Source organism: Astyanax mexicanus, chromosome 3 (assembly GCF_023375975.1).
Source record: "Astyanax mexicanus isolate ESR-SI-001 chromosome 3, AstMex3_surface, whole genome shotgun sequence".
In the NCBI taxonomy this organism is placed as follows: Eukaryota; Metazoa; Chordata; class Actinopteri; order Characiformes; family Acestrorhamphidae; genus Astyanax; species Astyanax mexicanus.
The window spans coordinates 31,349,002-31,365,365 of NC_064410.1; the positions used below are offsets into that span (position 1 = coordinate 31,349,002).

Here is a 16,364-nt window from a genome sequence, read left to right on the forward strand (position 1 = left end):
GAGCCGCGCTGCCTGCCGGTGGTCGGCCTCCCCTGCGCGAGGAGCTGCGGCCGGCTGAACCACAACGCCACCTTCAGTCTCTCAGGCTGACTGTGCGGACCACCCGTTTACCTCTTAAAGGGTCTTAACAGCTTTCGTTATATATATATATATATATATATATATATATATATATATATATATATATATATATCAGCTTTCATTATATATATATCAGCTTTCATTATATATATATCAGCTTTCATTATATATATATCGGCTTTCATTATATATATATCAGCTTTCATTATATATATATCAGCTTTTATTATATATATATCAGCTTTTATTATATATATATCGCTTTCATTATATATATATCAGCTTTCATTATATATATATATCAGCTTTCATTATATATATATCAGCTTTTATTATATATATATCGCTTTCATTATATATATATCAGCTTTCATTATATATATATATCAGCTTTTATTATATATATATCAGCTTTTATTATATATATATCAGCTTTCATTATATATATATCAGCTTTCATTATATATATATCGGCTTTCATTATATATATATCAGCTTTCATTATATATATATCAGCTTTTATTATATATATATCAGCTTTTATTATATATATATCTGCTTTTATTATATATATATCAGCTTTTATTATATATATATCAGAGTTCATTATATATATATCAGAGTTCATTATATATATATCGGCTTTCATTATATATATATCGCTTTTATTATATATATATCAGCTTTCATTATATATATATCAGCTTTCATTATATATATATCACTTTTATTATATATATATCAGCTTTCATTATATATATATCGGAGTTCATTATATATATATCGGCTTTCATTATATATATATCGCTTTTATTATATATATATCAGCTTTCATTATATATATATCAGCTTTCATTATATATATATCAGAGTTCATTATATATATATCGACTTTCATTATATATATATCAGCTTTTATTATATATTTCCTGTTTGGCTTGCCATACTACTATGTATGTCTTTTATTTATGTCTATTTACACTTGCGTTGCCAGTTTATTAGGTATATTGTCACTGTATTAACACTGATAGCAGTTTTTTCTGTTATGTTAGCAATAGCTTCCCTATACTGTATAATAATAAAGTAGGTGTGTTTAATAGAGGCAAAATAAGTGTACAGTGTGTAAGAAAACAGCAAGTAACAATGACCCTGTAGTGGTACCTTGGGGGTAGTAAGTTGGCTAACAGGTTGTGCACTTACAGCTGACTGACCTGCTGAAGTGTTGTGGTTGGCACCACTGCTATGTAGGAGTTCAGTTCATATATATCATAACTGAATTCCTACACTCCTACAGACACAGGGAGTGAATGAACTTAAAATGTTTCTTTTATCTTTTATTTGGACAAAAGTCCCTCCACCACACACAAACAAGCTTAAATAAACACATAATAGACAGTCTTCTCTGTACTTTTGATTTCTAGAGTTCCTGGGTCTGTTCTGCCTCAGCCTTTTTCTCAGCATCAGCAACTCTCTCTAGTGAAGGCTGAGGCAGGGTTTTTATGGTAGGTGTGTTCAATGGCCAATGACTTTATGTCCCTAAGCATGTTAAATATGTAAAATAATAAAAAATCTGAACCCTCACTTCCACTTAATACAGTCTACAGTCAAATCAAGTTTATTAGATTTTTATTAAACTGATGTTGTCGCAAAGCAGCTTTACAGAAATGTGGTCGTTTTTCTCATTCTTGTCACCAGCATGAAGAGGACGGTCAGATTTTCTTCAGCCTTGATGACGGCTCCACCAAGTTCACAGACCTGATCCACCTGGTGGAGTTCTACCAGCTCAACAGAGGAGTTCTGCCCTGCAAACTCAAACACCCCTGCACCATGGTGGCCTTATGACCCCTCCCCCTCCGATGATCCAGCAGTTAACTTGCAGCACATTAAAAATATCCCTACACACACATGGCTGAGAAACTGGATTTTTTTTTATTTTATTTTTTCTGCCCTGTCCCTCATTCATGATCATCTGATACGTACCTCAGACATGGAGGACATTTTTTTTCTTTTTTTTTGACTCTGGGAACTGCTGGGAATGATCTTACGACAAGCACACACTTTCTGGAAGTGTTTTTCCCTCTCTCATTCCAGTTTCTATGACGCTGCCACTGTGGTCCTCATTTTCCAAGACAATGTCAGTCACTTTACCTTTTTATGTCCAATCGGAGACCTCAGTAACGTTATTCAGGACTCGTCAGGAGAAACTTCCACAGTTGCAAAAAACAAAAAAAAGGTGTATCAGATCAGGACGGCTGTTTCTGTTTGGCTTGTCTTGTAAGGTTACTTGATAACAACATTTGGTTTGTAGTTGTGGTGATGTTTTCATATCTAAACATTTTGCACTCTAAAGTTTAAAAGAGGTGGCCCAATTTTTTCCTGAGCTGTTAAAACGACCCCCCCCCCCCCTTGTCTGTCCCTGCCCTCTCGCCGTCCTTTCTGTTTCTCTGTGTCCCTTGGTAAGCTCACTATGGGGAATCCTTGCGTGTTGATTGGATTACAGAACAGGACGTCCACAGAGCCATGACAGAGCTTTTATTTGCCATGGTTGTGCTTGAAAGCCAACGTGCGACAAAATTATGGATCTTGTGTTGATTGTCTCATCTGCTTCACTTTGCTGAGTACAAGTAGTTCTTCACTCAGTTCTCTTTGCCTTAAGAGAGAATGAAAACCTGAGGGCATTGGGCTAAAGCTGCAGTAACTCAGCCGTGATCAGTTCTTTCAGTGTAACTGTAGAGACATTTGGGATGGTCATGCTTAGTGGCAGATTAGGTCACTTGCACATTTGGCTGGAACAATTGGGATTTGAGACTTGGTGGAAGCACACCATGTCAATGAAGTCAGGGGGACAAAATGGTTTACGTTTAATGAAAGTGCAATATTGTTTAAACAGCCTATGAGGGGCCACGGAAACTTGACCCAGGCCATATTTGGCCACCAAAAAACTTGACCCATGCCCAACTTTGTGAGGTTGGCTACCCTGAGCACAATGACTGAGATGAATTATATTTGCCCTCCACTAAGTATGTAGCAAGTTTTTATTGTTTTATTTTCTGTAGAATTCTGGATATATGTGTTTCCCAACAACAGTCCTGAAGGAACACAATACTAAACAATAGGACTTTCTTCTGAACAAAATATATATATATATATATATTTTTTTAGCAATCGTTATTGTGAAACTAGCTTTACCAGTGCCAGAGTGCTGAATCTTGACCAATTGCAGAACCAGTATCTAGTCCCATGACTTCTGCCATGTTCCATTGACACTAAAAAAGGCTACACTATGATCATTACCACTCACTGGGCTGTCCACTGTGGGTGGTAATGCCTTCTGCGACGTATGGATTCAGTCCCACTATAGATGAGAAATTTCCATCCAGCATGCGAGTCAGTGTTCCCCCTTACTTAGCCTCACAAGATAACACATCACAACCTATACAGTTGTAGTCATTCCCAAGCTGTCTCTTAAGGATAACACTTCATGATCTTTACACTTTACACTTCATACTGCTCTTCTATGACTCTCGACATGTCAGTCACGTGTGGTCATGTGATCTGTCAAATGTAAATGAATGCAGGCCAGTTTTTGACCATGTCTGATTAATAAATGTAGCCCCAAGTTTTATACACATCACATTTGTACTATGTAGGAATAGGTTTGCTACATATTGGTGTTTTTAATGATATTCTGCAGCCCTGAAAGTGCTTATTTAATCTATGAATCAGGTTTTTAAAGGAGACACCACAGGACTGGAGTTGGGAAACACTGTGGATTAGCTAGGAATCAAAAATTGCCTTTGCATCACTGTGCTGTCTTTGAGCCACATCAACAACATCTGAGAGGTGGCAAAGCAGAAGAAACGTCTGAAATGTCTGCACACATAAACACGAACACTGGTGCACACGCTCTGGAGAAGTGGAACGTTCGCAGCGGCAAAACTCCTTGGTGTACGGTAACTGCAAATCCTTTAGGTTTGCATGACATCATGCGTTGAGGAGATTTGCTCCTGCACCTTGCATTACCAGAGAAGGTTAGCTGCACAAGCTTCAGCTTACAGATGAGCTCATGCATGTGTGCCCCCCCCGGTTTTCCCAAGCCATGCTGTAGCTCCTCCATGTTTTAAGTCAGTTTGGACACCCTCCCTACACACTGGCCCAGCAAGACTAAGCTACGACAACCTCTCACAGTTCGATATGCTAAACTCCGACAGGTGACTGTTCTCGCCGAAGTACACATATCTAATGGACGAGAGAGAGAGCTGATGGACATGATGATCGGGAGATGCAACATGATCTTCCTTTTAATATATATACACTCAAGGAATCCAGATAACGTTTTCCAGATAAAGTTTGGGGGCTACATCAGACAAACATCTCAGTATCCAAAAGTGTAATTCAGCCCACACTTTGGCTTAATCGTCCATGCCTGTTTTTTTTTTTTCTTCAGTGTTAAACTTGAGTATAACTAAGTCGTACTGCTTTGAGAATTCTTTGTTACACAATATGTCACAATGCTTTTTGTGATTTTAGTTGACATCTAATAAGTTGGATCAGTAAAGTTGTTTAAAGTTCTTAAGCACCTCTCTCACTCACTCCCTCACATTTAGCAGGGTAAAGATTCTCCACAAGGGGGTGCTGTTTGTCCTAAAAATAATATTTGGCGCTACACATTAAGAATAGTGTTTTTTTTTGTTGTTGTTTTTTTTACATTAAATTTTACACCCTGTACGCTCTTAAAAAATCTATGTTACTAAGGGTTCTTTCAGTGCATTTTAATGCTTAAAATGTTAGAGCTTTGTTTTTAATGAAAGTATGCACTACACTGTTAAATTCCTAAGCTCACAAGAGCATGCCCCATAGAATTTTCCCGTTGTTTATTCAACTAAAACCAGACAAATCTGACTTTAAATGTACAAGATATGCAGGAATTGCAGTTTTTTTTTACAAAAAAAAATTAAAAACGTTTTACTTGAACCTTGGAGGAGGTGATGTATAAGAGGAAGCTGATCAACAAGCTGAACCTGTTAGATAATAAATAATCTAGCTGTCATGAAATGTCGTCAGCTTGCTTTACCCTAAAGTCTTCAGTATAAACAAATAGTGCTTGACATCTGTGACATTGCTCAAAGAACCCTTTGTAGCGCCCTTATTTTAAGGTGCGTACTGCTCTAAATTCAGTTAAACATTAAATAAAATCTGGTTAGTCAAGTTTCTATTACTAATAACAGTATTCACTATACTCTCAGAAAAGCACATTATGACACATTGTGACCTATTGTGAATTCATCAGGAAAACGATACTGTCTTATTGTTATATTGCACAGCACTATTCTATAGCCACTCTGAAAATGATGCAAGAGCTTATTCCTAATCTAACTAGCAACATATTCTATTGGCTATTTTGGTGTTTTTTTAAAGATTTAAGCACTTCACTCATCTTTAGGTTTCAAAAAACAGATAGTGAAGTAGCTGTGGACTTGTGGAATGTGTGAAGCCGTCGTTCCATGATACCCAACTATATTGTAATATGCAGCAATGCCAGACAGATGCACTTCAGGGCATGTTGCAACAACAGGAGCCAGCGATCCTGATGGCAGAACAGAGAAAAGCAAATTATTCCCAGTAATTACTTACATTACAAATACAGTATGCAATATGCTCTGCACTACTCTACAGGATGAGGTGAAGTGTCTATCTACCATGCAAATCCTGTGCAACCATATCTAATGCAAACACAGTTAGCTTCAGCAGCAATATTTTTATTTCTTCTTCTAAGTATGTGAAGCTTAAGGTCTAGATTTAACACTGTATCTATGCTCTCTATCTAAAAGTATGTAAAAGGGTTGGGCTCCCAAACAAAATGAAGATTAGATTATTACATGTATGGTGTGTATTTCACATACTCCCTCTCAGTGATTTGTACAAGTGTGCATATTATAAATATATCCTCTGTTTTCATTTGTATGTTACAAATGTCTTTTTATAAAGAGTATATTAAGCTGAACCTCTGTGTGCGTCTCATGTGTATGCACTGTTAAATTTGAGGTCATTCATTTTGTTGATTTAAAGGGATTGAAAATAATCCCTTTAATGGATGTATATTTACAGCTCTGGAAGAAAATAAGAGCCCACTTAAAAATGGTGAGTTTCTTAAATTTTACCCAATTAAAAAACTCTGGAACGTAATCAAGAGGAAGATGGATGATCACAAGCCATCAAACCAAGCTGAACTGCTTGATTTTTTGCATCAGTTAACCAAAAGCAGTGTGTAAGACTGGTGGAGTCAAGATGCATGAAAACGTGGTCTCTTAATTTTTTCGCAAGCTGTATATATTTTTTAGTGGTGTAAATAAGAAATCACTTATGTGAGCCGTTGTCCACAAATAGCGAAAATGTGGAACAGTGGTTTCCAAGAGTGTCTGGCTGACCAAAATTGATCCATGAGCACAGCAACAGCTCATCCAAGAGGTCATAAAAAAACCCACAACCAACATCCAAAGTACTGCAGGCCTTGTTTACCTAAGTTAAAGGACTGGAGCAATAAATGACCTGCACTAAAATCACTGCTGAGCAAAAAAGAACATTAAGGCTTGTCTCAATTTTATTTTGATGTTCCCAAAGACTTTTGGGAAAATACGCTGTAGACTGATGAGACAAAAGTTGAACTTTTTGGAAGGTGTGTGTCTCATTACATCTGGCGTAAAAGTAACACCGTATTAAAAAAAATAATAATAACATCATACCTGCAGTAACATATGTAGTAGTTGGTCTGTGATGGTCTGGAGATCACACCATTTCGCTTTTGAGTTTTGTGCAACCAGCATCTGACAACGTATACAGAGTATATTAATCCACAGACTTTGTCAGGGGCAGTTAAAAAATAGATAGATACATACATACAGGAAATTTAGCAGCCAGCAGTGACAGAAAAACAACACAGAAGCAAAAACAACAATAAAATGGGGGTGATGCATAATCATGTATAATCAAAAAAGAAGCAAGTAAATGTGCAGTAAGTAAAACTAAAACTATTATAAGATATAAACAAGGATATATAAATACAAACAATACAAAAACTATACAAAGTATGAAAAACGTCAGGTTGTACAGTAAAGTGTCAAATAGAGTCCCGGAGTGTGAATATACAGGATGTACAGTAAAGTGTCAGTAGTGCAAAGGTACAGATTGTACAGTAATGTTAGTAGTGAGAAATTAAAAGATAGATACCACAAACTGCTTGCTGAATACTGAACTAGGCACATAGAGCTAGATATGCCAAATCCCATTACTTGCAGGTCACTGGCCTGCTACTGTACCAAATATAACTCTGCATGAGGGGCAAAACATGGGCTCGTCCGGGATTTGAACCCGGGACCTCTCGCACCCTAAGCGAGAATCATACCCCTAGACCAACGAGCCCTACATGGGGTTTGAAGGATTTCCAGAGTTTTTAAAAGTGCCACGTTGCATCCTTGGACAATGTAGGAGGGCACGCTGTCTGTTTTTATAAACCGCTTTGGCGACATCTAGCGGCGTACGTGTGCATCAGTCAAGCTGATTCTTAAAACTTGTACATTATTTAATTTGTTTGCATGGCTACTGGGTGTAAACTGGGCACATAACAACAATACAATCAAAGCAACTACTAAATAAACAGCTAGACCAACAAATAGAGCACGTAATATTATAACAGCAGTGGAGAACAGTAGTGTATTTCACACACCGTTTTGGTATTTTCCTTGTTTCTTTGGAAATTACAAAAGTACCCGAACACACACAGGCTGTAATAATTGGTTAAGATATAGAAAAGCTGCCCATGAAAAAGTTATGTTTAGTTAAGTACCAATAGTTAATGCCAAAAGAAATATCTTCAAATTAATCCACACAGAGTAAATTACGTCACTAGAGAAAAAACACAGCCCTCGTGGTAAAACATTGTCTGCTATTTAAAAAGAAGTAAATGGGGAATAAACAGCTTTAACATAAAATGCACACACAAGCTTATTTTCACACTCTGGCCCCAGAGGAAAAGACCAGATATACATAAACTAAATGTAATGGGACTACCTCAGTGCAGACCTGCCAAACTTGAAAGAATTGTATGAATACAGATCACACACCCCAGCCAACTGTCCATTCTCAAATAAACACAACTATTTTTACCATAATAAAATATATTTTGCATGATTAAAAATGTGTTTGTATCAAGTCTCCCGTTTTGGCCGGGAAACTACCGTATTTTACTCCTTTTCCCGCCGTCCTCCCGTATTAGTATTTTCCAGTACATTTTCCGTATTATTTTAAAATGTAAAAAACATTATTATTGAGGCGACTGACCACTGAGTGATTCTTAACCAATCGTGGTGCCGGTTCAAGGAGAAAGTCCCACCTTTCAGGGGAAATAGCCAATCAGCTTGCTGGCTTTGCGGAACGCAGAGGAGGGTCAGTGTGGGAATATTTGTTGTGTAAATGATTCATTTTCATTTACTTTTTGGACCTGGGTTACCCACCTCTTGGGAAAAACACATAAAAAACAGAAAAAATGTGAGTTTTGCGCAAGAGCAGAGCCGCTAAGTAGCACATATCGATGGGTAGCAGAACTCGATAGAACACCGCAGATTTTCCCGGCTCCCGTCCGTCCCTCTGGGTCTCTGGCGGTAAATAAATAAAATATATATAAATAAATGAATAAAAAAAACATCAAAAAAATACATAAATAAATGTAGAAATGTTGAAATAAATAAATGAATAAATAAATAAATGCAGAAATATAAATATATAGCTAACTAAATAAATATTAATTAATTTATATATACATTTATTTATTTATTTATTTATACTTATGTATTTTTTTCGCCCTCGTTAAGATGATTCGTATGAAATATGAAAAATAATCATGTCACCTGCAGTCCCTCCGAGGTGGGGTGCCTTTCCAGACGGAGGTGCAAAATTCGGGACAACAACGAATTGTTTCCCTTATGGCGTGGGCGTGACCTTAAAACATGCTCTATTAACATCGATTATCAATGATCACCTGCTCCCCAAAATTAATAAATTAATGTTTTTTTACGATGTAATTTAAGTTATAAATCCTCATATAACACATTAAAAGTTACGACGTTGTTCGTTGTAGTTTAATATTAGTTTTTGAGTTATTATGTGATGTTAAATTTGGGTAAAATGTATATGAAATAATCAAAGCTTTCCCTGTTTCATAGAGTTAATACAGGAGGTCATACAAAAAGTTTTTTTTTATGGAAAGAGGAATGAATGAACGTAACGCCATTTTATAATTGTATAATAATAATATAATATAATATAACATCTGGAAGTATTTTAGTGTTTAATAAAAGGGGAAATACCAATTGCACGGAAACTGAAATGTATGGAATGCTGTGGAGGTGTTCTTTTCAGTGTGTAATGACACTTTTCACCGCCAGATGGCGCCAAGTGACTCTGGATAAGTTTAAGCTACGTGGCCTGAACTGACGCGCTGGCAGGACAGCAGCAGTCTGTACTTTAGATAGGTGTGTGAGTAATTATACAGCTGGCTCGTTGGTCTAGGGGTATGATTCTCGCTTTGGGTGCGAGAGGTCCCGGGTTCAAATCCCGGACGAGCCCTGGTTTTGCTTATTCAACCATAGCAAAACGACTTACAGAGCTTTATTTACAGTAGCAGCAGAACAGTGGCATGTAGGGCATGTGCTGTATCTATAAATGGACCATTACACAGATTGGAATGGCCGATTGCTTGTAACACTTCCAAATTAAACTTATTTTTAAAAGGCATGTTTAAAAGTAAGTCCACCAATTTCTTTGATTTTCTCTCAAGAAAGTGTTTATTTTTAATTTAATTTTTAATAAATGATTGACTGGATGGTCAAATAATTGATATTTCTGACAATATAATATAATTATATATGCATGCACATTGTATTTTCTTTAAACATGCAAAGCTATTTTTATCTTTTCAAGAAGACCCAAACCTGAATTTGATAAAATGCATTATCATGCAATTTATTAAATAAATGGATAAATAATGCACAAAACAGAATTGCAAAAATCGTGGTTTACATTAACTAATATTAACAATAATAAATAAATAAAACAGGGACAATACTCACTCCTGTTGTGGAAACTCATTCATACACAAAAAGTCAATACGCTGTTTGACAGTGGGAGAGAATATTTGGGAAATGTTTCATGGGCACATTGCGGCCTGCTTCTAACATCCCCCATTATGTGAAAAATACTTTTAGTTATGTGGTACACCAGCAGCATGGTGCCATATCGCACTGGCCCTATCTAGATCAGCCAATGTGGCAATGCTTACTCTTATAGCAGACACCTACTGACCACTGTAGCAGAGCCCATGCTCACATGGGGTACCAGACGCTCACAACAAATGTCCATAACAACAGCAAAATAAGCTGTCTGGCATTGGCAAAGAAATATTGGCAGATGTTTCATGCAACCCATATACTCAGCTTTGCCACTCATCCCTCAAATGCATGTTCCTTACAAATGTGGTCCAATTTCAAAGAGAAATTAACAGACTTTCCCTTAGTATAAGATGTATTGCCAAGAAGCACTGTTATAATATTTAAATAATTGAGTAAACACACTTACTTTCCTTACTTTTTGTGTCCCTAGGTGTTTTGTAGTCATATCTTTATTTTATCATGTGTTTATGTTCCCTGACCACCAAAAGAAGGGAGGTCTACAAAAATCATTTTCATGCTGAAAAAATACTTTGCATTATCAGCTCATGCTTCAGTGCTCTGAGAGAGTTTAAATTTAAAACTGTTCTACATGATCACAGATCAAACAGCCATCATGACTTTCATCATCATCATCTTCACCTGGATGATCATCACCTGCACCTCCAGTAAGAAATGTTTATTAGTTTGTTGTATTTTAGTTATTCAAGTTCGATTTTTTAGTTTGTTAGTGCAGATATTTTTTATTGAGTAAATTATTGTTATATATTATTAATATATGTGTGAGATTGTATTTCAGTAGGGAATTATAAATGTATAATATATAATTTAAGTTTAATTTCTCTCAGAATAAACAGATCATGTGGTTTAATGATGTGAGTTAATGCAGTCTCTCCTCCTCTCTCTCCACAGACTCTTTAGGACAGGTTTTAACTCAGTCTGGAGATCAGACAGTGCAGCCTGATCACACCGTCACTATTACCTGTAAACATGATCCAGCAATTTGGTGTGTTAAAACAAACACAACACAGTACTGTATGGCCTGGTTTCATCAGATTCCTGGAGAAGCTCCTAAACTCCTGATATATCACACTAATGAAAGAGCTTCTGGAGTTTCTACTAGATTCAGTGGAAGTGAAAGTGGAAACCACATTGACTTCACTCTGACCATCAGTAAAGTCCAGCCTGAAGATTCAGGAGTTTATTACTGTCAGAGTGTACACTTTCTGAATTCCACATTTTCAGTGTTCACACAGTGAAATATCATCGTACAAAAACCTCCCTCAGTCTGACTCTACACTGCAGCTGCAGGTGCTGAAAGGGGAAGATGATATGGGCCAAAGCTTTCTAATCTGTGAGAATAATATAAAAAATGAGCATTTATTTTTGCTCTATTCTAACGTTTTACTTATACATATACTTTTCCTTATTTCTGCTGCCCTTTTTACTTACACCCTTTTTCCCCTTTTGTATTCTGAGACAAACAAATACCTGTATCAGTGACAGCTATGAAAAAATGCAAAAATAAAAAAAGTAAAAACACACACACAGGATTGACATTTAGATTACTGTTTTGACTACACCACATATATACACATCTACCCAAATCTGCAAACCCCACCTACTTGTTTGATTTTGTAAATATCAAATATTTTGGCTGACAACAGGAATTACACAATTGAGTGCTGTTCAGTGATTGGTCTGTTTGGGTTCATCTTAAATTTGTACATATTCTTTCAATGCTCTCTAAACTTAATGTGCTCCAAATGGTTGTTGCAGTAATTCCATAGAAGAATCTTTAAGCTCATCTATAAGTAGGTACACGTTCTTCACATTCATACATGGTTCCCCAAATGTGGGGATTTTATGTCACTATGTCACTCATGAAATCATTTGCTCCCTCTCCTCCTTTCTTCCTCTATTCCAAAATTACCCTTTGGCCTTCTTGTTATCTTAGACTTTTATGTCCTCTATATGTTGCTTTAGATAAAAGCATTCGCTACATGTAGTGTAATGTAATTTACACATATTTACACATATGTACACATATTTTGGATGCAAACTTGATCTTTATCTTTATTATGATGTTCATTACAGTCTTCTCTGATCGTTCAAATGTTCCACTACATTCCTTTATTATTTTCAGAAATAGTAATGATATGTGTGGCATATATAAAACAAACAAACACACACACACAGACATCTGTCTTAGTCTCTGGAGACGTAAGTCTACTTATGGTGTGGAAAAATTCAAATTAGCTAACGGTTTGTTTGTTAAATTAACAGTTGTTTCATTTTTGGCATTTTGTGAAACTATATAGTATGTACTGTATGTGTAGTATACACTGCTCATCCATTTTACAGTGTGATTACATTTAATCAAACTATTTTATATACATAATTCAAATGCAAGTAACAATCTCTACAGTTTGTATCCTTCTATCACATCTATCTGATGAGAGTAACCCACAGTAGTCATTTAGTTTTCCGGTTTTATTTTAACTCAAAAGAGCCCATGGTGATGAATGTGTTACAATGTGTTCCTTGCAGCACTCTGTCTGTCCATGTCATGATTCAGTGACATATAGTGAACATCCACAAAGCATTACTACAGGACAGTGTGTGTGAATGTGTGTTCAGTATTCTGATCTAATAAACAGAATGTATTGGTGCTCTAATGTTAGTGCCTGAGATAAACTAGCTCTTTCAAAAAAAAAATCCTACAGCTGTTTCAGCTATTTAAACAATCCAGTGCTTTAATTTTTTTATGTTTCATAGAACTAACTAATTCTGACCTGATTTCTAGAACAGAATGTTAAAATATAAGTTCTGAAATTATTGTTGTATTATTTATGATACATCACAATTTAAACCTTAAGATATATACTGTCATGTGCCTAAAAAAAGAAACTAAAAAAGAAAATATGAACTTGTGTTTTTTAGTTTAAGGTGAAAGCGTTTGTAATGCAGATTAATGTAAATAAACAGTCTTGTGAAATAGTATTCCATGTTTTTTTATCCTATTTTGTTCATTTTAGATAAAATACTGTCATAGTGTAGAGAGCAATTACTTCAAACAAATACAGCTAGAAAACTAAACATGGGGGAAAAGCTGAAGGCAATATATAAACATGAAAACATTAATCTTTTTTTTTTTTGATTTGGCATCAATATTTAGAAATGGGCCTGAGCTCTAATGGGATAATTGTTATTATTTTATGTTTTAACTATTGTTTTCTTCAATATTTAATTTTGATGAATTAATAGGTCATTTTAGCTTAATTTGAATTGTATTGATTGTGCTTTTTTCCCCATACTGTTTTCTTCTTTCAGTTTTTATTTCACCTTCTTTATCTTTATACTCTATTTTGACTTAATAGTTCTCATAATAATTAATTTCTAATATTACTCTTTTTAATGTGTTTATCTTGCTTATTTTCCACTGTTTTTTGTATTTATAGTGAATAAATATTATTATTTTTTTAATTCTTGTTTAAACTGTATAAAGTAAATGCTAAACTACATTAACAAACAGAGGGTAACCCTCAATATTTGTATGTTTAAATGTATGTGAATATAGTATACTCTCACACTGCTGTTAGATCAGGCTGTAGGTGATCTGACTGCCCTCACAAGTATTAGGAATATTAATTCAGCTATGACTGATTTGTGTTTGCTTTCTGCACACTCTTCCCCTGATTTTGTGCTTAGTTTTTCCATGATCTTTTGTTTTTGTGACTCATCTCTTTATTATACTTCAATATCTTCTTCCTGTATTAGGTAATCTATCTTAAATCGTTCTGCAACCTGTGACCTGTATTTACTGTCACCATAGTATATCCCCTTTTTCTGTTACTAATGAGGAAACGTTATTATATTGTTTTCTAAATAAATAATATTTTTATCTAATTAAAAAAAACGAAGACAATTCTTTACTGTGTGAGAATGAGAGGAAGTACAGTATATACGGGGTTTTGCATGTTTTCAACTTCACATACTTTAAGAGCACTGGTGTCATCAGCACTGGAGATTTTACTGGAGACACACAGACAGAAAGACACACCAACACACTGCACAATGATGGTTCAACTGATTCTACTGCTGACCACACTGACCTTCTTCCCTCAAGGTGAGAGAATATTCATTTCTAGACTTTAAAGTCTTCTGAAGAGTTGAGTCAGGTAATAATATAATTACATTTTTACATTACAATTAATTTTAGTAATTTCTTCTTTCTCTCTTTCTTCAGTTTCTCACCAAGAGACGCAGACTCCCGAGTTTCTGTCTGTTGAAGCAGGAAAGAGTGTTTCTATTAGCTGTACTGGATCTAGAGGAGTTGGTGCTGATATGAGTTGGTATCTGCAGAAACCTGGAGAAGCTCCTAAACTCCTGATATATGAGGCAGTTCGTCGTGAGACTGGAGTTCCAGAAAGATTCAGTGGTTCATATTCTGGACTTAACTTTCAACTGAGTATCAGTGGAGTCCAGGCTGAGGATGCAGGAGATTATTACTGTTTGCTGCATCTTCTGCAGGTGCTGAGAGGATAAAGATGTGATAAAGATGAGTCGCAGAGTAGACTCTGCATATACAAGCAAACATGCAACTATATATACTAAAATTTATTTTCACTTCTACACACTCCTTTACAGAACATTCTGGATTAAACTAAAGAAACATGCTGCGGAAAAACTAGAAAATTACCAGTTTAGCATCTAAAAACAGAATGTATAATCACTGTAGCAGGTAAGTGAAAGCTATATAGACTTATCTGAGCTTAGCCAATCAACACCTTTCTAACATTAGCATAGTTTCAGTTCTATTATAGAATAGATACACTATTAAAAAGGTATTCTCTACCAGGCTGTACTGGTACAAACTGTTTTTTTCCAGCCTTCATAGTTGACCTAAATTATTCTCTCTCTCTACATAGCTACATTTTTGGTGAAAAGTTTCACCTATTTTACTCCTACTTTTCAGAATTCTTAAAACAGAGAAAACCATTTCTCCACTAGTCAGACTGGTTGTTCTTCCAAGCCTCTTAATATTTCAAGATTTGCAGTAAAACCCACAATGGACTTTTGCACGCAAGCATTACCAAGAAACAGATCATGGATCCTGATGCTGTGTATCTTGATATTATATTGGGGGATCTCCAGGGCCGCTGCTAAGGTTTTGGAGGCCCTAAGCATAACTGGTCAGGGAACCCCCCCCCCTCCCCCCCCCCCCCAAACAAAAAAAAAAAAACACACACACACACACAAACACAAAAGGTTTATGCAAAATTTTACTATTTATTAAAATTACACATGTAAATGTGAATATTTACAACGTTATAAGTAAGGCCAATAACAGTGAAGAACAGCACAAGAGTACTATTTATAATGTATAAATAATAAATGAAACGATGCATGTCTATTTTAAGCAGTGGACACGTCATTTACACAAGCCAGCCTTAAAGGTTATGAAATTATCGTTTATATTCGTGGTGTATTTATATCAGCCTGTCAAAATCTATAGAGCTGTCTGATCCTGCTGTCATACAGACCATTTGGATAGTGCACTGACGGCATTAGTCAATAGGTAGGCTACTCTGTTTATTAATTTTTTATTAAAGTCACTAAAAATCTTCAAACTACACTACTACTATTTGCAAACGTGCCACGTGCCTTGCAATACCCAGATTAGTTTCTAGTTAAGCGTTTAAAGCTACCAAATCAGCAAAGCCAACGTAACTAGCTCAGGCAACACCACTGAACATGAAGTAATCAAAACTATTTAAACCTTTATCATCGAAGTTACTCACCAGAAAGGGATGCATGGGCCTCATCTTTCTGCTTCTTTTTCTTCTTCTCAGCTCCAGACTCAAACCGTCGCTTCATAGCTGAATTACCATTTAGTAGCAACTTCGCGCGGTGAACTTGTCTCCTGCCAAACTCAAGTAGCGTTGCTACTTTAGTTAGGACTAAGGTTGCCAGATAAGTTACGATTTTTCATCCTATTTGTTTATTTTATTTTAAGTTTTTAACTTACACAAATATTACACTGGACAAGTTTTTGTATAG

At 35.7% G+C, this 16,364-nt stretch overlaps 1 protein-coding gene, 2 non-coding genes and 1 gene segment (V, D, J or C); 3 read left to right on the forward strand and 1 right to left on the reverse strand.

Annotated features, from left to right (window-relative positions):
* Positions 1-6,085, forward strand: part of grb10a (growth factor receptor-bound protein 10a) — a 92,683-nt gene extending 86,598 nt beyond the window's left edge. For all 3 annotated transcript variants that reach the window (XM_049476353.1, XM_049476354.1, XM_049476356.1), the window contains one exon: positions 1,777-6,085. In XM_049476353.1, the coding sequence (XP_049332310.1) occupies positions 1,777-1,923 (147 nt within the window). In that variant the 3' untranslated portion in view covers positions 1,924-6,085. The remainder of the gene's footprint in view (positions 1-1,776) is intronic.
* A 1,343-nt stretch (positions 6,086-7,428) lies between these two features.
* trnap-agg (transfer RNA proline (anticodon AGG)) lies at positions 7,429-7,500 on the reverse strand. The gene has a single exon. It is a non-coding gene; the product is annotated as a tRNA-Pro (tRNA).
* A 2,130-nt stretch (positions 7,501-9,630) lies between these two features.
* On the forward strand, positions 9,631-9,702 carry trnap-ugg (transfer RNA proline (anticodon UGG)). Its single transcript has one exon. It is a non-coding gene; the product is annotated as a tRNA-Pro (tRNA).
* A 4,660-nt stretch (positions 9,703-14,362) lies between these two features.
* Positions 14,363-14,849, forward strand: LOC103027367 (immunoglobulin kappa variable 1-17-like). The segment is given in 2 exon segments: positions 14,363-14,430; positions 14,551-14,849. Coding segments are annotated over 2 exon segments (351 nt in total).
* The last annotated feature ends 1,515 nt before the right edge of the window (positions 14,850-16,364 follow it).